Source organism: Meriones unguiculatus, chromosome 6 (genome assembly GCF_030254825.1).
Source record: "Meriones unguiculatus strain TT.TT164.6M chromosome 6, Bangor_MerUng_6.1, whole genome shotgun sequence".
Taxonomy (NCBI): Eukaryota; Metazoa; Chordata; class Mammalia; order Rodentia; family Muridae; genus Meriones; species Meriones unguiculatus.
In genome coordinates, this window is record NC_083354.1 from 75,316,298 (window position 1) to 75,339,648 (window position 23,351).

At 45.7% G+C, this 23,351-nt stretch overlaps 1 protein-coding gene across 7 annotated transcripts in view; it reads right to left on the minus strand.

Annotated features, from left to right (window-relative positions):
• Ocln (occludin) overlaps positions 1-22,931 on the minus strand; it is a 45,794-nt gene extending 22,863 nt beyond the window's left edge. The window contains exons 1-4 of one of the 7 annotated variants that reach the window (XM_060385634.1): positions 22,909-22,931; positions 12,658-12,774; positions 10,805-11,477; positions 7,847-8,008 (exon numbers count right to left, since the gene is read on the minus strand). In XM_060385634.1, coding sequence (XP_060241617.1) covers positions 7,847-8,008; positions 10,805-11,477; positions 12,658-12,707 — 885 coding nt within the window. In that variant the 5' untranslated portion in view covers positions 12,708-12,774; positions 22,909-22,931. Of the gene's footprint in view, positions 1-7,846; positions 8,009-10,804; positions 11,478-12,657; positions 12,775-15,454; positions 15,478-21,198; positions 21,223-21,372; positions 21,716-22,178; positions 22,284-22,347; positions 22,518-22,908 lie in introns of those variants that run through there. The other 6 variants (XM_021664702.2, XM_021664701.2, XM_021664703.2 and 3 more) reach the window with 6 other exon arrangements.
• Positions 22,932-23,351: the final 420 nt, after the last annotated feature.

The following is a 23,351-nucleotide window of genomic DNA, read 5'->3' on the forward strand; positions in this document are numbered from 1 at the left end:
TACAAACGCCACACCATGTGACCAAAGTAAGTTACTGTAAGGAGGCCATCTGAACCAACCTAACACAGCCCCGGCCCCTCTCCAGCCAGGTCATCCTCAGCTACCTGGGCTATATACACCCTTGAAAAAGAAAAAAAGAAAGAGGAAGGAAGGAAGGAAGGAAGGAAGGAAGGAAGGAAGGAAGGAAGGAAAACAAGAAACAAACAAACAAATTACAAAAATCTTAAGAACTCCAAGCGTCTGCGTTCTGCCTGTGCTTCCAAGATGAAGTGAAGCCTACGCAGGAAGGAAGAACTCAATGTAAGCATGCAAGTCCTCAGGACCTTTAGAAAGTTCCTGATGCTAGTCGTCACTGATGCACAGCCTCACCATTGCCCTCTGAGGCAAAGCTGTTTCAGCTCTCTATGAGGTTTCATTTGTTGCCACCCAAAGTTGAGGAGAGAATATCCTGTGTATTATATAGATGCAACTCTGGTTAATTAAAAAATAAAACAAAATAAAAAACAACCAATGAAAAGGGTAGGCCAGCGGGCAGGCGGAAAGTATTCTGGGATAGAGACCCAACCCCCAGTTTGCAGCTTCTACTCTCAACATAAACACTCAGAAGCACTTCATTATAAAGTCAAGACAATGGTCAAGAAGGGGCATGTCCTTACAACTGAGGGGAAAAGGCACTTTGGTTTGTCATATCTCTATTGCTTAGTCACTTGTGCATGACACACAAACACCAAGCAGAGACTTAGACTATCTCATGCCTCATAAAAGTTACTCTTTGCCCCCATCAAAACTCCTACAAGAATCAAGATATCAGAGACATTGCTTGGGTTGTTGCTACCTTGACAACGGCTAGAATGCAAAGTAGAAAGAAAATACATCAAGCCAATGACCAGAAAAATATATAAACAACAATGACAGTGCTTCACTTCTACTGTTGACAGGCGGATATTGTAAAGTCTAACACCATCAAGAGTAGCAGCTGAGATCATAAACGGGCAAGCTGTGGAAAACAATTTGGCATTACCTTATAATGAAGTAACCTCATAAACTCTTCACTCCAGGAGTTCCACACTTGGGTACAGATCCAAGAGAAATTTGCACAAGTGTAGGCGAGTCAGAAAGGTTCATATCAATACCAACAGCGTTTTTGTTTTACTCTGTGGCAGTGCTGTGGATCACACCCAGGACCTCCAGAACACTAGGCACATACACTCCAAATTGAGCTATATAGCCCCAGTCTAGCAATCCTGTTCTTAATAATACAGAAGCCTATGACAGGAACTAGGTAAACTGTCATGACATTTTGGAATAAAGTGTTAGATAGTAAGCAATTTCACAGGTAATCAGTTAGCAGATTGCAAAGCTCTTAAAACCAAAAAACCAAGGTGACCGGGAAATAAGCTGCTCAGAGACCAATGCTGGCACAGATACGGCATAAGGAGAATCTCTGTACTGTTGCGTAGAAAATAAACCAGCACAGTCACATAAAACAACATCATGGAAGTTCCTAAGACCTTAAGAACAGAGCCGCAGCATGATCCAGGAAACACAGAGATTGCAGACAGACATCTGTACTTGCACATCTATGTCCTAGCTATTCAGAACACATCTGGCTGAGCAGTGAAGAACTGCTACTCTTCCATAGGACCCAGTATTTCCAGCACCCACACAGCACATCCAGTTAGTTACTGGGGGATCCAACACCCTCTTCTGGCCTCTGCAGGCACCAGGCACACATGTGATGCACAGCCATCCATGCAGGCAAAACACCCATACACACAAAAAAATCATAATAAAACAACTCATGGGTCTATCAACTAGCGAATGAATAAAGAAAATGTGCTACCAGGCTGCAGAGAGGGCTTAGCAGTTATGAGCACTTCCTGTCCTTCCAGAGCATCTGAGTTTCATTCCAGCACCCACATCCAATCCCTTCTTACAGCCTCCACAGGAACACACACGCACACCTATATTTGCTTGTTTGGTTTTGGATGTTAGAGACAGGGTCTCACTATGTAGTTCTGACAGTCCTGTAACTCACTCTGTAGACCAGACTGGCCTCAAATTCATGAGATCTGCCCGCCTCTGCCTCCCCAGTGCTGGAACTAAAGGTGTGTGCCACCATTCCTGGCAATTTTTTACTACTTTTATTTTGTTTTGTGTTTGTTTGTTTTGTTTTGTTTTGTTTTGAGACATGTTTCCTCTGTGTAGCCTTGGCTGTCCTGGACTCTTTGTAAACCAGGCTGGCCTCAAACTCACAGAGACCAGCCTGCCTCTGCCTCCCAGAGGTCTGGGATTACAGGTTTGAGCCACCATTCCCAACTTTTTATTACTTTTATACTAAGATTTTCACAAATTTTGACACAAACAGAAGCCAATACTTAAATTCCAAAAATTGACAAAACTTAATAGCCAACAATAGATCCAGTTTGGCTTAATGGATATCCACAAAGAGAATGCTATCAGCAAATGTGTGGGAATGGAGGATACACAGGAAAGACTGGAAAGGGAAAAGGAGAAATGATACAGTTTATATTTTAATTTTTAAATAATTGATTAAAAATTACAAAACAAAAAAAGTATATGGAAACAAAATTCCTCACATCATTAACAGTCATACAGTGTACAAGCGGCACTGCTATCAATTGACATTTTCCTCATATCTGAGGGCTTGATGTGCATAACCTTCAGCCTATTAATACTACTGTTGAGAATCTACCCTGTATAACTGCAGGCATGTGCACACGGTATACAAAGGAGGTTTTTAATTATATTTTGTTTGTTTTGTTTTGTTTTTGTTTTTTGAGACAAAATCTCGCTATGTAGCCCTGGCTATCCTACAACTCTCTACATAGACCTGGCTAGTCTCAAACCCAGAAATCCACCAGTCTCTACCTCCCACGTGCTAAGATTAAAGGAATGCACCACCACTGCCTGGCTAAGTTGTTTTTATTTCTATCTCTGTTTATAACACTGAATGGTAAATTTATCCATTAACAAACCACAGTATAATCACACCATCAGGCAACTGTGAGCAATAAGGAAAAGTCACCAAGATACCTCATAATGTAAAACAGGCAGGGTGGAGAAAGAAAGCTGGGGTGGGGGTGAGGAGGCAGGGGACTTTAATTTTACAAATAAGAAAAATGTGATGGCGCACACCCCTGCAATTTGTGCTGCTTAGGGGGTTGAGGCAGGTGGACTAAGAGAGTTAAAGGCCAGCCTGGGCCACATAGAGAGTTCAAAGCCAACCAGGGCTGTATTACAGACCTTATCTGGAAAAAAAAGAAATTATGAATTAGAACAGGGCTGGCAAGATGATGATGGTTCAGCAGGTAAGGGAGCTTGCTACCAAGCCTGACAATCCAAATTTGATCCCCGCAACCTATATGACAGAAGGAGAGAACAGATCCCTGAAAAGTTGACTTTTGACCTCTACATTCATGCCAGCCCACATGTACACACAAATAAACAAGCAAGCAAGTAAATAACAAAGTAAATAATACCTAAAATAATTAAATGAAAGAAGCCATAAGAAAACTAGGGGACTTTAGGGAGACAAAAGGTGGGAGAGGCCAGGCGTGATGGCCTTTAATCCCAGCACTCTGGAGGCAGAGGCACATGGATCTTTGTGGGTTCAAGGCCAGCCTGGTTCACATAGTAAGTTCCAGGAAGGTCAAGACTACATAGAAGAAACCATGTGTCAATGAACAACAAAAAATAAATAAAACAAAATAAAAATTAAAAAAGTAGGAAAAAAAGATATGGCTTCTTAAAAGCCATAATGCAGGAATCTTTTTTTCCTTAAAGCATCATGGTAAAAGATAGAACAATTCAAATGATCTTTCAAACTGTATGCTGAGTGAGCACAAAAGTATATGGTATATGATGCCTCTTGAAGAATAGGCAAAACTGTGATGTGACAGACATAGAGTTAGCATCCTCTGCAGACTGAGCAGGAGGCACAGGGAGCCTGGACACGTGGAACCCTCCAACTAACGACGGGAGTTCTCTGTGATGGCATGTGACAGATATTTATGTATAAAAATTCATCAAGCTTACAGGTTTTGTTTCTTTGCTTTGCTCTTTCGAGACAGGGTTTCTCTGGGTAGACCTGGCTGTCCTGGGACCTACTCTGTTTACCAGCCTGGCCTCAAACACAGAGATTCACCTGTCTCTGCCTCCCAAATGCTGGTATTATAGGTGTGCACCACCACCGCCCAGCTAAATTTTATACTTATTCTGAGAGTGGTGGCTTTTATAAGAATGGCCCCCATAGGCTCATATATTTGAATGCTTAAGTTACAGGGGAATGGAACTGTCTGAAAGGATTAGAAGGATGGGGGGGTGATCTTGTTGGAATAGGGACGGCCCAGTTTGAGGAAGTGGGTCACTGGAGCTTTGAGATTTCAAAAGCCCATTCTCACCCTCTGGGCCTGCAGTTAAGAACACTGTCTGCACTTCCAGAGGTCCTAAGTTCAATTCCCAGCACCCACATGGTGGCTCACAACCATCTATACTGGCATCTGATACCTTCTTCTGGCATGCAAAGTATATATGCAAATAGAGCACTCAAATTAATCTTTAAAATAAATAAACACTTGAAAAATGAAAAAACTATAACAGTCAGTCATGTAAAATGACAAGATTTTACATAAAGAATATTATAATACTTTTGATTTAGAAGCAATTAAGAAAAAATGACAAAATAAGTGCATTAAGCAGGTATAAAAAAGAGAACTTTCAAATTTCTCTGTCCTTGAATCAGATGATACACCTTCTGGTTAGTTCTGGGGACTCAACTTGGGCTCAATGAAGGTCTGTCTGGAACAGTAGCTAAAGCTCTGCAGCAGTAGCTAAAGCACCTTTACAGGGCTGGAGCCGCAGCTCAGCACAAAGAGCCTTCCCAGCATGCACAAAGACCACGCTCCATCCCTACAATCTCTGGAAACAAAACAAAAACAACAAACCCTTTTGAAGGTTAGAGAACACCACTGGGTACCCACTTAATGACCATAAAGGACACAGTTTGCAAATGTAGGCTCACTTTACAAAAAACAACATAGCCAGGAAAGACAGCCCACCCCCAAGAAAACCCTCCTCAAAAGGGCAAAGAAACAACATGCAGGAGACACAGGACTGGGAACTTAGAAAGCTGCAAATGTTCTCATAGATGGGCAGAAGGGTCTCAGGAGCTCGAAGTGATCCTAAATGAAAGAGGTGGGGAGATTTAGAACGGCGATAATTTTTAGACCTATCCCAACTCGTAGGGCATACTGAGAAACACACGTCACTTTAGTCCACCAGTGCCCGAGAAGTCTTAGACCCCCTAATGGATTCTAATCAATCCATCAGCATTACTAGATAGTTCTAGACTGTTTTGTTAAGACAGAAAGGATGAATTCTCACTGCTGCACTTCTCCAGGACAGCGGCCTGCAGGCAGGGTGAAAGCTGCTTGAGGAGAAAGGCACAGAGGAGAATTTGGAGCAGAATGCTGCATCCAGGGTTGAAATGTGGGACTGGGTTCAGTGGGGTGAGCTTGGGTAGGCAAAGGAAGAACAGAAGGAAAAAACAAACAAACAAATTGTTTGAGGCTATAAATACCTAAGTCATTTATTATAAGGTACTACATATGAAAATAATAATTTTGTGAGTACATACTGGGCCAGGGGTTGAACCCAGGGCCTTTTACTTGTTAGGCAAGTACTCTACCACTGAACTACACCACCAGCCAAAAGGAATGCCTTTTAAGGAACTATCTTTCCTCACCACTTCCACAAGCTACTATAACTATCTGTTACCCAGTTATCAAAAGCGCTTATAACTGATTAAACCTTCCTGACAGTAAACCAGGTGAGAGGCTAAAGTCCACTGGGACTCTTTCCTCCCCCACCCCACTGGGACTCTTAATATTACTGCTGCTGGTCTCCCTTGAGCTGGTTTATTTATTTATTTTTTTAAAGCCTCTCGAAACCTTAAGTAAACAAATCGCGACAGCCGGTGAAAACCGACACACCCAGAAACTCTCAGCAAAACATTTACCTCAAGGTTCACAATGGAATGCCCTACTCTATCTGCAGGTGGCCTCGGCCTGGAGCTAAAGGTCGAAAGAAAACACTCCCTAGACGCTTCACACCTCAGAGGAAGTGGCTTCCAGCAGAAGGCGGGGCCCAGCACCCATCACTCAGCAGGTAAGCCACGCCCTTTCTGACTTTCTTTATAAGGCTTTTTTTCTTTTCCCCTCCTTCACTATCTGGAAATAGTTCCATCTAAGCTTGCAGAGTTCCTAAAAACTCAGGCATTTAGAATGCTAGAGCTAAAGAGGACTTCAGTTTATCAGCAGCTCTTCTGAAGCGCCGCCCCCCCCTCCCCCGGCCTGGCCCCAGTGGTCAAAACAACTCTACCCTAGCGTCGGTCAGGCTCCAGTATTCCGGTTAATTTTCATGGTAAGAAATAGGTGTGGCAAGAGCCAGGCCCGGTGGTAAAGACCTGGGAACTAGAGAGGACTGCTTAGATTACAGAGTGAGTTCAGGTCCAGCCTGGGCAATTTAAGGAGAGCCTGTCCCAAAAACAGGAAGTACAAGAGCGAGAGGAGATGGCTTAACCTGTAAGGTCCTCATCTTGAAAGTGTGAAAATGTAAGTGTAGATCCCCAGAACCCGGCCAAAAGCCAGATGCAGTAGCACGTCTGTAATCAGAGCTCTTCTATGGTTAAGACAGAGGCCAACACAGGAGAATCCCAGAAAGCCTGAGGCCAGCTGGCTTGGCAGGTGCCTCACAAAGAGACTGCCTCAAACAAGGTGGAAGATGAGGACCAGCACCAAGGTTGTCCTCTGACAGTTACACACGGCCGGTGGCAAGTACACATGCCTACACTCACAGGAACACACACATACAAACACATCCCACACATAATTCACCATAAACAAACTCACAAAGGTTAAAATAAAAAGCAGCAAGTACAAGAACCTCGGGATATAACCTAGTGACAGGCAGACCCTGTGCATAAGACCTTGGGTTTGGTCCCCAGCACTGAAGAAAAAAAGAAAGAAAGAAACTAAGTGTCTACAGCTGCTTTTCACAGGATCCCAACAGAAACAAACTTTGTTTCCAAACACTTCCGAAGAATTGTCTAACACTCCCTGCTCAGATGTTTTTAAAGACGTTCCTAGGCTTTCAGAAAATAATATAGGAAGCCTGATAAGATTTACAGTGTGTTATCCTCCCTCCTAAAATAGAAACTTCTGTAATCTCTGTCTTTGTCACACTCAAGCATTTGATAGGTAAATGAAATATACAGTGAGTCACTGTGGCTGACCTTGCTGCTATCAGTGTGAAAAGTTGAGAAGTTTACCAACAGTGGCCGTTCCCAAGCTGCCTCTGCCAATCTTGACCCCAGCTGCCCCAACCCCCTGGGCAACAGTGTTTCCTCCAAAACACTAAGCAAGGAAATAAAAGAGGGTCGGGAGGGGTTGCTTGCATTCTGCAAAGACCAAGCTTTCTCTGGGGGTATTCCTTTCCGGGCCGGGATCAACTCCCTGAAAACACAAATGATTTTTAATAAAGCAATTTCCATTTACACACCCTTTTAAAATTCTGAGCAAAAACAACTTCAGAGGCAGGAGGATCTCTGTGAGATCCAGGCCAGCCTGCTCTACAGAAGGAATTCCAAAACAGCCAAGGCTACACACAGAGAAACCCTGTCTCAACAAAACAAACAAACAAACAAAAACCAAGCAAACAGAAACAAAATAATTCTAAGCATGAAGTTTAACAAAGTACAAAAAAATAGGGACAGAAGCTGAGAATTTAGTAAAAGGTAAAAGTGTTTCATTTTGTTGACACTTACCCACTCCTCCACATTGGGAGGCTGTTCATCATAAATGTGTTCCTTGTCCCACAAAATATTGGACTTGTCATATCGGTCCATCTTTCTTCGGGTTTTCACAGCAAAGAAAATGATTAAAGCAAAAGCCACAATCATCATGAACCCCAGGACAATGGCTATCGCCTAAAAGGGGATGAAAGATATTGACATAATTAATTTTAATTGCTTTAATTGAAATCTGCCTTCTAGGAGCTAAAACCCTTACCAGATAGCGAGAGCACTTATAGTTTAATGAGTATAAAACCAAAGTAAATTGTTACAGATTAGTTCTATCTTAAAACTAACCTACACTACTGGACTAAAATTAGCAAAACCCATGGAGTGTGTCTAGGTGCACAGAAACAGAAAAGGACACATACCCCATGACTCAGTGTTCAACCCCTGCTTAAAGCTAGGAATTAGCATCACCCCATTTCAGAACTATAAGTAACAAGTTCTGAAACATGTGCCCAGGAGCTCACAGTAGCTGCCATATTTTTATAAATAAGTGAAAATAGCCAGTAAATTAATAAAATCAAATCTTGTGTGTGTGTGTGTGTATATATATATAGAGAGAGAGAGAGAGTTTTTTTATGTTCATTGCTGTTTTGCCTGCGTGTGTGTGTGTGTGTGTGTGTGTGTGATCAGATGCCCTGGAACTGGAGTTACATACAGGTGGAAATTGGCATACAGGTGCTGCAAACTGAACCCGGGTCCTCTGCAAGAGCAGCCAGTGCTCTTAACCACTAAGCCATCTCTCCTGACCGTTATTTTTCAAAACAATGTCTCATGTAGCCCAGGCTAGACTCAAACTCCCCATGTAGCTGAAAATGACTTCAAACTCTTGATCTTCCTTCCCCAACGTCCCAGGTGCTAGGATTCGACATATGCCCAATATGCTCAATATCTTCTAAATTTTAAAAAATACTAATTTCAGAAGCAGCTTTAGATACTCAATCATCAACAACCATGTTCATGACACATGCCTGGCAACTCTTTTTTACAGTATGTAAGTTTTGGGCCGCCAGGGACCTGTCTTAACATAAATGATAAAGATATGAATCTAATCAGCCTATAAATCAGCACAAATGGACAAATGATTCCTTTGATCCGGCAGGTTCCTCTGTTTTCAACACCCTGTACTAAAAAGGACCCTGTAACGATGAAGCCTCCTCTTGACGGTTCATCCAGTGTCTGGCAGATGCATCCCATGCCCCGGTGGCCTGGGCGCACTTGAACTTGAGGCCAGTGCTGTTATGTACTCATGGGTAGCAGCAGCTCTCCTTCCCACTGCCTACCTCACAGTGACATCCTTCCTCAAAGAATACAGGTTTCAAGTAACCAGAGGATTAAGAGAGAGAGGACTGTGGTGAGGCAGAGCACCAATGTCGCCCATTCTTAGTCCTCACCGCAGACAGGTCTGAACAGTAACGGCAAGCACCCTGAAAACCTACACCAGCAGGCAAATCACTCCATCTTCAAAATAAAGACAGGCAGTCAGCGGAGAAAGCCTAACCCAGAAGAGTGACTCATTCAGGAAAAAGAATGAGAATTCCTGAATCAAGAGCAGAAAAAAGTGCCAGCAGCAGCAGCAGCATTTGTGGTTCTCTGTAATTAACATGACTCACAGTTTCCTAAGGTACGGTTTTTAACCAGCCCCTCCACCTGCAGCACTCAGAATCACCTGGACAAAAACGCACTGATGCTCGGGAAACTGCCAAATCCGTTGGGGAAAAAAAAAAAAAAGGAAAGATGTCCTATGTTCATCAATTGGAAGATTTTCAATTGCAATGATGACAAAATTTCTCTGATCTACAGATTTGGGACAAGGTCCCAACAAGTGGCTTGCAAAAACTAAAACACATCCTACCAAGCACAAGGCCTATCCTAAAGGATACCCTAAAAAGCATAAGGAAATGCAAGAAACACAGAACCTAACCAAAATAATTTTAACTATATTTAGAGAATCCGTACTTCAAAATTTCAAAACTTAGTACGTCAAAATAAGAGACGCTGCTGTATAAGGACAGAAACATAGATTGATGAAATCAAATGAGACTCAAAAGAATGTTCACGTTTATGACCAATTTGTGTGTGTGTGTGTGTGTGTGTGTGTGTGTCGCATGCCAGAGTGCACTTCCTTGTGTGTACCACACACACGAGCATACTTGCCTATACATGTGCCTGTCTGTTAGAGGAGGTCAGAGGTCGGCAACAGGATTCTTCCTCTATCACTCCTCATTCTCATCTTTTTGAGAGACAGTCTCTCAGTGAACCAAGAGCTGGACAGGTTGGCCCGTGAACCCTAGGAGCTGCCAATTTCTGTCTCATCAGCACTGGGGTTACATGCATACACCCACCATGCTTGAGGATTCTGCACGGGTTCCAGGGATCCAAACTCAAGTCCTCACCAGCAAGCACTCTACCCACTGCACCATCTCCACCCCGAGACATTTCTAACACAGAGCCTTGCACATGATGAACAAGCTTTCCACCAACAGGCAATCTCCAAAACCATGCTAAATGAAAGAAGTACATCATAAGAGACCATATACTATAAAATCTATAAAAACCCAAAGAACAGGCAAACCTAAAAACGTTAGATTAGGGGCTGTCCAGAGGGGGTTAGGAAAACGATAAGCAACTGCTAATGGACACAGAAGCTTCTTTGGGAGACGGGGAAAATGTTCCGCAACTGTAGTGATGTTTACACAAGTCTGTGGCTACATTAAAAAAAAAAATCACTGAGGTATTCTTTAAATAGATAGAAATATACGGAATGCTAATTGCAGCTCAATAATGACATCCAGTCCCTCCCCCGCCATTCTGACACAATGAAGAGCAGGGTGCTGACAATTTTTTTTTAATGCTCCCATACTAGTTGAGCACCTCTAATCTCACGCAGAGAAGGACGATGTAAGAACAGAAAACTATGCCTACCTCCTGGGGGTCCACCACACAGTAGTGATACAAATACTGATCCACGTAGAGGCCAGTCCCTCCGGTATAAAACTGGCTGCACATGGCATATATCTGCGAACCGTACATGGAGCCAGAAGCCTGGGCAGTTGGGTTGACTCCCATTATGTACACGATTGTGGCAATAAACACCAAGATGCCCAAGATAGCGCTGACTATGATCACGGTCAAGTAATATCTTCTTGTTCTGGACATCCCGGATCTTATAACGCTGGTGATAAATATCACCAAGGAAGCAATGAAGCAAAAGGCTGCCATGGCCAACAGGAAACCTTTGGCAGCCCTTGGGTCTGTATACCCGCCATAGCCATAACCATAGCCATAACCATAGCCATAGCCACCTCCATAGCTACCAAAGCCACTTCCGTAAGGGTAGCCTAGGCTACCTCCAAAGAGGCCTGTTCCATAGCCTCTGTCCCAAGCAAGTGTGGAGGCCACACAGGCAAATATGGCGATGCACATCACAATAATGAGCATGGACAGGATCCGAATCACCCCTGGAGGTGACGTCCATTTGTAGAAGTGAAGGATTTCATCTTCTGGATAGAAAGAGTATGCCGGCTGAGAGAGCATGGGTCGAACATGCATTTCTCCACCATACATGTCATTGCTGGGTGCATAATGATTGGGTTTGCTAAAAGGAAAATAAAAAGACCCAGTTAGAAGCTGATGGGAATAAAACTAGCCTTGGAGATGAAACCATTTTAAACATCCCGATGAACAGTAAAGGGGCTGCCGATTCTGTAGGAGAACATGTCTGCAGCTGATCCAGTTTCCGGCGGAGGCAGACACAGCTGGTCTTGGAAGCATACGTGACAGCGGCTGCTCTAGTACACTAAGGAGTAAAGGGTCTCCAAAATTTGCCCCATGTGAGGATCATCTGCAAACATGTAAAACACCAGATCCTGGAACTGGGGATATTAACTCAGTGGTAGAGTATTATCCAGCAAATGCAAAGTTTCTGAGCTCCACTCCCAGCCCTGGGAGAAATCACAGCGTGTGTGGATGGGGCCCTGGCAGCTTTAAAACAATGGTCTCAAACTTTTTTTTTTTTTTTTTTTTTTTTTGCCTGTGTGGCACAAGGTAAGAGCATTTAAACACAGCACCCACAGCAGCCTATTCAGGGTCCTCCTGACAGCCTCGCTCTTCTGCATCAGAAAGCACATTCATTTGTTTATTCTTTGAAGGCTGACCGCTGCGGGTGCTGGGCAAACTGATGAGGAGTACTGTGCTTGGTAGTGGAGAGGCAAAAGTTAGAAAAGGGGGAAAATGCACCACCATAATGGACTTGTTTTGTTTGTTTGTTTGTTTGTTTGTTTGTTTTGGTACTGTTTTGAGACAGGATTTCAAGTGGCCCTGGCTGGCTTCAAATCTCATTATGTAGCTGAACTTTTGATTATCCTGCCTCTACCACCCAGATCATGGGATTAAGGCAAGTGCCACCGTGCCGGCTTATGCAGTACTACAGATCAAACCCAGGGTGGACTCTTCGTGCATGCTACTAACTGAGCCATGCCCTGGCCCAGAAGTGCTAGGTAGTGTCACTGGTCGGGGAGGGGGGGCGAGGTTCAGTACTAGGGAAGGGTCTGGGGCTCTGTTGGTGAGCCACAGCCCTATCCCATCCCATCTCCAACCTCCCAACCCCTTCCCTCGCCCCCGCTTAATTTCTAATGAATACATAATGGATGGAACTTTCTTTCACATGCAACAGGCCCCATTAGAAAAGAGAGGTCTGGAGAGATGGCTCAGCCATTAAAGGTTAGGCTCACAACCAAAAATGTAAGACAAGAGAAAATGAATAATTATTTACTTACAATTCATCAGGTCTGTAAGGAGGTGGACTTTCAAAAGGCCTCACAGACATGGCTGCTGTCACTGGTCACCTGATCTTGATGATGAGCAAGGCTTCAAGGATCCCAAGATAAGCAAACCTAAACAAGAAAAGTAGGGCAATGGAATTACTGCTGAGGCCACAGGACTTTACATCACAAGGAAATTGAAAGCCTCCAAGTGCCCACTCACTCCAGCTACTTCTCTACTTCACCGCCACTTCTCTGTGGCACACCATCAATTCCTTAAGCACAGATATCTAGCATTCCTCTTGACACCAGTACTGCACTCCACATGGCCCCGGCACGCAGGCATCTTTAAACGTGAAATTCTGAGTTAGGAACAACAACCTCACATCATTTTATAACACAGAAGAAAAAAAATTCAAATGGCCAATACTAAGAACAAAAGCATACAAAGAAAAAGAAAGAAAGAAATCTGAGGTTAGCATGAGACCTAGTCCCAGAAAACGTAAAGGGAGAGGGAAGGATTTAATCACATGATTAAATGGGAGAGGGCATAATAGGTGAGGGTGTCTGCCACCAAGTCTGATGACCTGAGTTCAACCCGTGGAACAGGGATTGGAAAGGGAGAACCAACTCCTGCCAGCTGTTCCCTCACCTTTACACGCGTGCCACGGTATACACGTACATACACATGTACACACACACACACACACACACACACACACGTTTAAAAATTCTTTTAAGTTTTTACTTATTTATTTTTGTTTGTTTGTTTTGTTGTTTTGTGAGACACAGTTTCTCTGTGTAACCTTGGCTGTCCTGGAACTCACTCTACAGACCAGGCTGGCCTCCAGCTCACAAAGATCCACCTGGCTCTGCCTCCTGAGAGCTGGGACTAAAGGTGTGCGCCACCACCTTGGAGGGGGAAGATTACTTTTATTTTATGTTCACTGGTGTTTTGTCTGCATGTGTATCTGTGGGGGGGGGGTCTGATTCTAGGAATTACAGACAGTTGTGAGCTGCCATCTGCCGTGTGGGTGTTGGGAGATGAACCTGGGTCTTCGGAAAGAGCAGCCAGTGCTACTAGCCACAAGCCATCTGGCTTAGCTCTTCAGCCCTTCATTTTTAAAATAAAAAATTAATAATTTTAATGCTAGGTACAGTGGTATGCACCATAAATCTCAGATACCCAGGAAGCTGGAGCAAAAGGATCTCAAGCTGGAGACCAACCGAAGCAACGCAGTAAGATGCTCCTCAAAAACGAACAACAAAAAGCTGAAGACTGTAGCTCTGTATTGAACCACTTGCTGCGAAGGTCCAGGATTCAATCCCCAGGACTGAAAGTATAATAAATAGTTTCCCATTACCTTTAGATACTCATGTAAGGTGAGAAGACAGATGAGAGTGCAAATGTAACCAAGAGGGTCCAGCACCTGTTAGTCCTACAGAGTTGACGGAAGCACAACCTAACTTGAAAGCACGCTCTTATTAAAAGTGATTATAAAATGTAGGCCCAGATGGTACGGTTGCCAGCCATCTCGTCTCTTATCTCATTTTCTAATTCTCAAAACATGTCATCTTTACAAAAAAAAGAAAAAACATGGAACACATGTTAAAGAGTTCTTTCCTGAGAGAAAAGCACAGTGATTTTTGTTCTAGAATTCTCTGCACACCTGAAAGGCGATTTCATTCAATCAACACATACTTATTAAGGAGGCCCACTACAAAGAGGAGCCCGTGGAAGTACGAGACACACACAGAATAGCAGCTACTGCAGGCTGCACTATGTGACCGAGCGTGGCAAGGGGAAAGCAGGGAAGCCATGAAGATGAAGAGCGTTGGCTGGAGTCTTGGAAGAATAGATGGGCATTCAGGCCCATCTGTATGGGGCTGGGGCTCATTTACGGGCCGGAGAGGAAACCATATATAGACATGTTAATCTACTAAAATGAGACTATTAGGAGAGTACAAAATGCTTTGGAAGTCTGGTGACAGGTTCCCATCTCACTCAGGTAAGAAACAGGAAACCAGTTATGATTCTGTGAAAGTATGAAAGTTAGGACCAAGAACACAGAAAAGAGAGCATCCAGGAGCAGCAGGCACAAAGCCCAGGAAGGAAGGAGACACAGGGCGGAGAAGCTAGGAGCAGAAGGGAGGAACAGCACTGGGCACCTACCCCTGTGCCAGGTACTTTGCAGAGAATTCCAGTTCAGAACCACCTTGCTAACCCACTTTACAAACCTAGAAAGGACCAGGAAGACTGGGGACAAACACCCTCAGCCACTGAGTCCCTGAGATTTCACCTGACCGACACCTCCCGTCCTTTCCACTATCAGAGGTTTTACGTGAATTTCATTTGGAATATGCTGGCTTTCCTGAAGTGGACAGCTGGCGTTAATGTCCACGAAGCAGTGAATTTGGACTTGATCTGCCTTGGTCCGAGGCGACTCCATGGCACTCAAGAGATCTTCTAGAAAAATACTCATCAGTGAGAACTAAAACATGAAGTTTAAGCAGGGGCAAGGTGGCACACACCTATAATCCCAGCAGAGGCTCAAAGACCTCTTTGAGTTCGAGGCCAGCCTGGTCTACAAAGCGAGTGCAGGATAGCCAAGACTACCCAGGGAAACCCTGTCTCAAAAGCAAACAAACAAATCTGAAGTTTATTCTACAAAAGCCAGTGCTAGAAAAAGCCAAGAAAGGGTATACGACCTGGCTAAGCAGCTAAAGGGACTTGCCACCAAGGATGAGGACCTACATGAAGGAGAGAAAAACAAGCCCTGCTTGCTAATGGTCCTCTGACCTCCGCGCTCACCTTGTGGTGTGCACACGAGTATGTGTACATACAGAAGGAAAATGAAAGCAGGAAGGAACCAAGGAACGAAGGAAATTCAGGCAGCAGCTTTCGGAACTTTCTGCCCGTCACTTAGGTAGAGTACACAACAGAATCAGTAGGTTCTCTCCAGGCAGCACTAGTAATTGATTAGCAAGAAGGAGAACTTTAGATCCACTAGGTCCACTCCATACGGACAGGAGCTTGTGCATGTCGTCCACTGATTAAAACGGCACCTGGCACACCATAGCTGTGTAAATGTTGCGCAAATATTTGCAAATAATAGCGAAACATTTACATGAATCAGACTGGGCTGTGGCTAGTTCTGCCTGCAAAACCTCATGCGCTTTCAGGTTGAAGGTAATGAAAAGCTATCAGAACAATTTAGCCAAGTATTACCTCCAAGTGACACTTGAGAAACGTCTATGATCTGAGTCTATTAAAGCAAAATTGGCTTTCACTTTCAAATAAACTCTGTCCAAGTGTACGTTACTCCACTAGGAGCCATAAATCAGTTTAAAACATCAGTTTAAACATTTAAAACATGATATGCAAACTACATAGCAATTCTCTCATATCACCAAATAGTTGATTCCAAATCTCAGAATAAAACTCTGTATATCAGATAAAACCCAAAAATGGAAATCCAAGTAATACCAAACACAGGAAGGATAACTTCTCCACTCTGTGGTTTATTGTTGTTGTTGGGGTGTTTTTGTTTTGTCTTGTTTTTGCTTACACAGAGACAGGGTTTCTCTGTGTAGCCTTGGCTGTCCTGGAACTCTATAGACCAGGCTGGCCTTAATCTCAGAGATCTACCTGCCTCTGCCTCCTGAGTACTGGGATTAAAGACACGCTCCACCACCTCCCAACAATTTTTTAATGAGAATGGTTTTGGGGGTACACTGAAAGATGGCAATGGGCCAGAAAGCAACTAGAGTACCTTCTGCCAGTTACTTGTTTTTTTTTTAAACCACTTTACAACTATACAATAAACACGTATAAATCGTAAGTGTACAGGCCCTGTAACTAGCACACTGTCAGTTTCTTTACCTCATGTTGAAATACATATATGAGCTATTTAAAGCAAAACGGGGCTTTGAAAGGCAAAAGTCAAGTTCGGTTTCCTAAATAATATTTAGAAAAAGAATATTAAGGAAGATGTTTAAACATTGAATATAAGACCTTATTTCTGAGACTGAGTGTCAAACAGTGACAGACACTGACCTTAAGGAATCTCAGACCTTCTATACCTACAACTCAAGACTATTCCCAAAGCCAGTCACTGTGGCTCGCCTCTGGAAGGTGAATTCAAGGCCTGTGTGGGCCACACAGTTAGCTCTACATTAGCCTGGCACTTGGAGGCTGAGGCAGAAGGACTGCCTGGAGTTTGGGTTGAACCTGGGCTTCTGTGTGACAATGTCTCTAAAACCAATGCAAGGGGCTAGAGAGATGGCTCAGCAATTCAGAGTGCTTACTGCTCTTGCAGAGGACCTGGGACTGGTTCCCACACTCACATCAGGCAGCAAGTGCCAGTAACTCTAGCTGCAGGGAGCCAACACTCTCTCTAGCTTCTTCAGGTGCCTGTGCATGTGGTACCCACAAACATACCCTGGCACACACCCCGACACATCAATACATAACCTTTTCTTTTTTCTTTAACTACAAAAGGCAAGCTAGATGTGGTGGCCCACACCTTTAATCTTGGCACTCAGAGGCAGAGCCAGGAGAATTCTCTATGAGTTTAAAGCCAGCCTGGTCTACATAGGAAGCTTTAGGGCAGCTAAGTTTACATAGTGAGACCCTGACTCAAAAAAGAAGAGGAGGAGGAGGGTGATGATGATGATCCACAAATTCTAGGCTTGGAATAGGTTATTAAAAACTAAATTAACCCAGAGTCGGCTTTAGTTGTCAGAAATTCAAACAAAACCCCTTTTCTGAGTGTTGTTTCCTAGAGGTAGAATTTGGCTGTCCTGCTTTCTCCAGTAGCAGGGATTTCCAAATTATGAAATGATTTTAGAAAGCAGATTTTAACAGCTCTTGCCACACCGTGGCTTCTCTTCTGAAGGTTTCCGAGCACAGAGAAAGGATCCAGGGAATCTGGAGCTCAAACTGGAAGGATTGGGCAGATCTTCAAGGAGCTAAATAACAGCATCTAATGAGCACAAAGAATGGAGCATTTATGTTCACCTGGTGTGAGGTCTCTTGTGGTAACCGCAGACAAGGTTGTCCAGGTTTGCAGCTGACCCAACACTGGAAAGAATAACTAATAACCCAAGGGCTAGAAATTCACCTAGAACAAGCAAGGTCTCTGCAAGAGCAAAATGAGTCTGAAATAATGAGGTTGTTGCGTCAGCCCCACTTCTTAGCTCAAAATCTCACATTCTCTGGGTTTGCATGACTGATGAATCTCTCCGTCAAAGGGGGAAACAACCATGATGGGGCAAGGAAAGCAAAGAAAATAAGCAAACGTAGCCATGCTCTAAAGTGGTTACCTGAGAGGTGAGGAAGGCCAGCGCTCAGGGGCCATCAGTCATAGGCCCTGAGCTCAATCAATACCAGAACCAATCAAATGAAGACAGTAAACCTGCTGCTGAAGCCCAGAGGTTTTGGCACCACTTGCTTCCCTGAAAACTGACAGATGAAGGTTGGTAGAGGAAACAGGGAAAATGAGTAAACAGCTTAATTTATAATAATCCATGAGGGAATACAGGATAAAGGGGATCCGAGCTGGCAGGTGTACATTCTTAGAGATGCATTCCCCATCCCTGCAAAAAAAGTACATTTCCTTTGATAAGAGTTTTACCAAAGCCTATCTAAATCTTAGACAGCACTCAGAAACAGTGTTCATATCTAGGAACGCTGCAAAAAGGGCTGGGGCTCGGGCTCAGCCACCCTGGATTCCAAAGAAATAAAGCCTGAATGTGTACATCAGGTTCCAGCCTAGGTACAGATCCAGGAGCCGGGGAGACAGTGCAGGGTCTTAAAAAAACCAAAACAAACAAATATGTCTTAAGAAAATAACTGGAAAACAGGAAATGCTTGTTCTGGAGAACTAGACCTCTTTTAATGTCCTTTTAGACTACTCTAAAAGCCCTGAAACATTTTAAGAACTGTCTTAACTAGAAAGAGTTAAGAACAAAAACAGAACAAAACACCCAAAACCACAGCAACAGATTTCATCTCAATGTTGGGAAGTTTCCCCTAGGACCTGACTCCACCCCCTCCAGGAATAACAAATAACCATTTGGGCAAGGAGTTACTTAGTATTTTTAGAGATGGTACTTCAAGATCCCAGAGTCTGTGACAAAGCTTTACTGCCAGGAGCTAAAGAGACAAGGCCAGGCACCACTCTGAGTATATGCTAAGTGAAGGAGGGGGGGAATGAGGGGTAAAAAGGCCTCTAGGATATGGCCTAAGGGGCCCACTGGTCACTTTCATCAGCCAAGCAGAAAGAGTAGCAGAGCCAGAGACACACAGCCATGTTAGTAGCTGAAGGAGGAAAAGTAGCCAACAGATCCTTACAGAATGTTTCACACAGAGGCATTCCCAGCTAAGCGGGTGGGTATTCTTAAAGCTACGTGTCGCTTCAAATCCCAGCACTTGGAAGCCAGAGGTAGGTGGATCTCTGTGAGCTGGAGACCAGCCTGGTCCACACAGCAACTTCCAGGACAGCCAGAGCTTTGTTAACAGAGATATTGTCGCAAAAACAAACAAGAACAACAACAATAAATTCTAAAGTACATATATTAAGAGTCTCTCTCTCTCTCTCTCTAGGGGCTGGAGAGATGGCTCCACCGTTAAAATCACTTGTGGCTCTTGCAGATCAGGGTTCAATTCCCAGCGCCCACAGAACGGTTCACAACCGTCAGTAACCCTGCTTTCAGTTTCCAAGAGGCACACATGTGCATGTGCATATATGCATCCAGGTAAAACATTCATACACATAAAGTAATATGAACAGATTTTTTAAAACTTTATCTCTAGAATGAAGAAACCCAAATAGGATCTTTTTTTGCCCTGCTGAGGATTAAACCTAGGACACTGCAGATGCCAATAAAGCCCTCTACTGTTGAGCTACATCCCAGCTCCCAAACAGGATCTTTTTATTTATAATAATTCATTTATAATAATTAATTCACACTCATGTCTTGGGAGCGTGAGGTCAGAGGACAACTTTTGGCATTCTACTTTCTTCATGTGGGGCTCACTGATCAAAATCAAGTCATCAGACTTGCTGGCGAGTGCTTTTACCCACTAAGCCATCTCCCAGTATCCCAAAATTACAAGAAGTTGTGAGCTGCCAGACATGGTTGCTGAGAACTGAACCCAGCATACTCTCTTAATCCACTGAGCCAGCTCTCCCGCCTCCAAAACTTAGGTTTTCTTGAGGCAGGATGTCATTATGTAGCTCTAGCTGTTCTGGACCAGCTAGACTGTGCAGACCAGACCGACCTCAAACTCACAGAGGTCCATCTGAAACATTATGCTCCCCGCCCTGTCCCCCACAACGAGGATCCTGTCCCCAAGCTCAGTTCACAGCTCATGCGTAATCTCAGGGCTGCTCTCCAGACCACTCAGTAAGTTTCCTCCACCCCTGACTTCAGGCTTCACCATCTCCACCCCAGGTGGTCATGTATGTCTTGACCATCAGCTTGCCTGGTCACTCTGCTAGTTCTTAGCACAAAGAGATGGTCCGTCAATACTTGGTTAATAAAGCTGGTTCTCTATATTACTGAGTTGGGACTTCAGCCCAGCAGTGGATGTCTTAAACCACACAAATTAACAGTAAATGTGTCAAATTGAGGTCAACCAAAAGCCCATGCTTACAATTCTGACATAAAAGAAGGGGAAGAAGACAACAGTACAGTGTGACCTTGTCAGAGAGAGAATAAAGGGCCCCATCCCAAACTACAAGTACTTCAGGGAAGGAAAAAAAAAAAAAAAGAATCCCCCTAGAGTCTCCAAACAATAACTAAGAAAGATTAAAAACTAAAACACAGGTTTGCTTGGGTGTTGGGAGTACATACCTCAGCTGTAAGGTAGCAGAGCCCTAAATTCCTCGACGTCCAAAATTGCTCAATTCAGAAATGATACACAGAAATCTCCATTCTAAATGTGGAAGTGGTACAGATGTGTTGGTTTGAAAAGTGCCTCAGCTAGCCGTAGTAGCAGGTATTATCTGAAATTCCCTACAGTTAACTAGTTCTTATGGCTGGGCTTAAGTTTTCTGGGCCCTGCCTGACAGACATTTTTGAAGCAGTTTTGGGTTGGTTTGTTTGTTTTCAATGCGTGCTGAGTCCAACCTCGTGCTACACACCCCCTAACCTTTAAGACACAATTCTAGTGGGATTTACCTTTAACAAAGAAGCTCATACTGTAAGGCACTGTCCCTAATTTCCTAGGTGGCCTGGAAGCTGCCCAGAAGGTAGAGTGTCCCCCCCATCCCCCTTAAATCTAGCTAACCTCGCCATCCCATTGCTAACAAAGGAAGCACGGACAACTAGGTAAAGCCAAAACCAAAAAAAAGAGAAAACCACCAGTGGAAACGTAAGATTCATACGTAGAGAGCAAAGGAACTACTGTTAAAACTCGGGGCTACGTAGCTGAACAACCCACGAACTACAGAAAGCAGCACCAGAAAGCGCCCTACTGGGAAGCATTTCTCTTTTTCCCGGGATCTCAACAACACACCTGCTGTGCGCCGAGAGCCACACACTACTAACCTGCCTGGAAAGCTGCCTCCTCCCCGCCCCAGGTAATTCCCCTGGTGGCGTTTTGCCCGGTGAGCCGCGGGCAGGCCCGAGGACGCCGCCGCTCCTGCTGGGTCACTCCGCCTGGGAGGAAAGGGGCTCAGGGTTGCCCCAGCGCCCAGATGCAGGGGCCATTTTGGTCCTCACCCACTCGTCTCCGCGTCCTTCCTCGGATGCGGGCCCCTCGCCGCCCGACCCACGGGGCGGGCTTGGCCCGGGAGGTCTTCAAAGTGGACCGCCGAGGCAGGCTGCGGGTCCCCGCGAGCGCGCGCCCCGCTGCAGCTCCGCGCTCGGGAGCAGCCAGGCGGGCCAGCACAGGGCAGCCGAGCCAGGCTCTGCCCCGGGGCAGGTCCGCGGTCCGCGGTCACGGATGAGAATCCACAGGGCGAGCAGCTTCCCTCGAAATCCAGCCTCACTCGAAAGGAACTCCGAGAGCCGAAATCAACAAGGGCGCGCGTAGCGCCCGCCCCCAAACAGCCAAGGGACTCTGGGGACACTGCAGAGGACCCCCAGGATCCCCCTCTCCCGGGATGAACTACCCAAAGGGGCGGAAACCATGAGGGCCCCAAGGGCGTAGGTAGGGCTGCGTCGCCCTGCCCCAGCCCTCTGACCCAAGACCCCGGGAAGCCCACAGCTCTCCAGCGCCCCAGCTGAGCGCTGAGCGCCGGGTCCGCCCACGAGGCTCCCGCCTCGGTAACAGCAGAAAGTCGCTCAAGCAGTTCTGGCGGGAAAGGTTTCACCCGCTGCTCCGGGAGAGAGAGAGGAGAGAGCCCCCCAAATCCCCCTCCCGCGCTGCGCTCAGGCAACCCGCGCTTCTCCGGTTTCCGCGAGCCCCAAGTCCAGGGCGAAACTGCCACCGAAACTAGCTCCGCGCGTCCTCCCCGCGCCTCGCCTTCCAGCCGCGGCGGGGCGCCCTCAGGGACCCCCCGGCGCCGCACCTGCCTCGCACCCACCTGGGCCACCGGAACGCCGAGCGCTCACCTGGCCGGTGCACCTGCTGCCAGCCGACAGCTTCCAGCCGCGGAGCCGCGGCGCCGTCCTCCGCCTCCCCCACCCCCCGCCCCCGGGCATGCGCACCGATTCCTGGCCGAAGCCGCCCGGGGAGGTGCGCTGGAGACCCACCTGCTGCGTCCCTAGCCGGTGGCTCCCGAGGCTGGACCGCTCTCCCTCAACAACACCGCCGTTGTCTCAAGAAGGAGGGGGAGGGAGGTGGGCACTAGCGACAAGGTGTGCCCGGGCCGGCCTCCTCCCTCCGTGACCCATTCACCTGAAACTCCGATGGGAGGGGGAGGGAGCGGCGAAGGAGGAGGCGGAGGACCGGGCCGGGCTCACCACCCGGAGCAAGTTAAAGGAACAGCGCCCGGCTTTGCCTGGAGGGGGCGGGGGCCTGCGGAGAGGAGGGTCTCAGGACCCTGGAGGCCAGGGGGTGACCCAGATCTCCTTGGGGGTTCTCGGAGATCTGCCTGCTTCGAGGCCCCTGCGGCGCGTTGGTTCCGGGGGAGGGAGAGTGAGGTCTGGAGGGAGCTGTTTTGTTACTCCGAAGGAGGGTCCAAGGGTGCCTGGAGAACCGATAGGAAAGCCTGAGCCCTCTCCCTGCTAGGTTTGATGACATATTAGTTGGAAAGCAGCATCCAGATGCTTGTTCCAGCGACAGACTGGAGATTTTTCGGAAGTGCTACTTACTAGCCCCTTCCGAATCGGTGGATTGAGGAAAAGACCGTCCTCTGGAGTGATTGTAGGTGCGCGGGTCGCAGAGAATCACCAGGCCAAAGGGTCCTCTCCCACGCGTGCGTTGTGACTGAGTCTACTCCAAAGGGATTTTAAACCGTTTCAGTATTCTTTTCTGGCTCAAAACAGAAACAGTTCTGGCTGCTGGTGGCTATATTTATTTTACTCATACTCTGCCTGTGACTTTGGAGACTTGCGCGTGTGGGTGCCCGTGTGTTATATTTTTAATTAATTGTACTCTGATATAGAGATTTTTAGTTCTCGTTAACTAAAGAAGGTGAGGGTTTAAATTTCGTAAGTCCTGCTTCCTTTTGTGTTCCAATCCTGAATGTCTGCATTGCTAATAAATTTCTGTCCTGTCATGTGCTCGTTTCTGCCTTTGATTAAGGTGTGGCTCT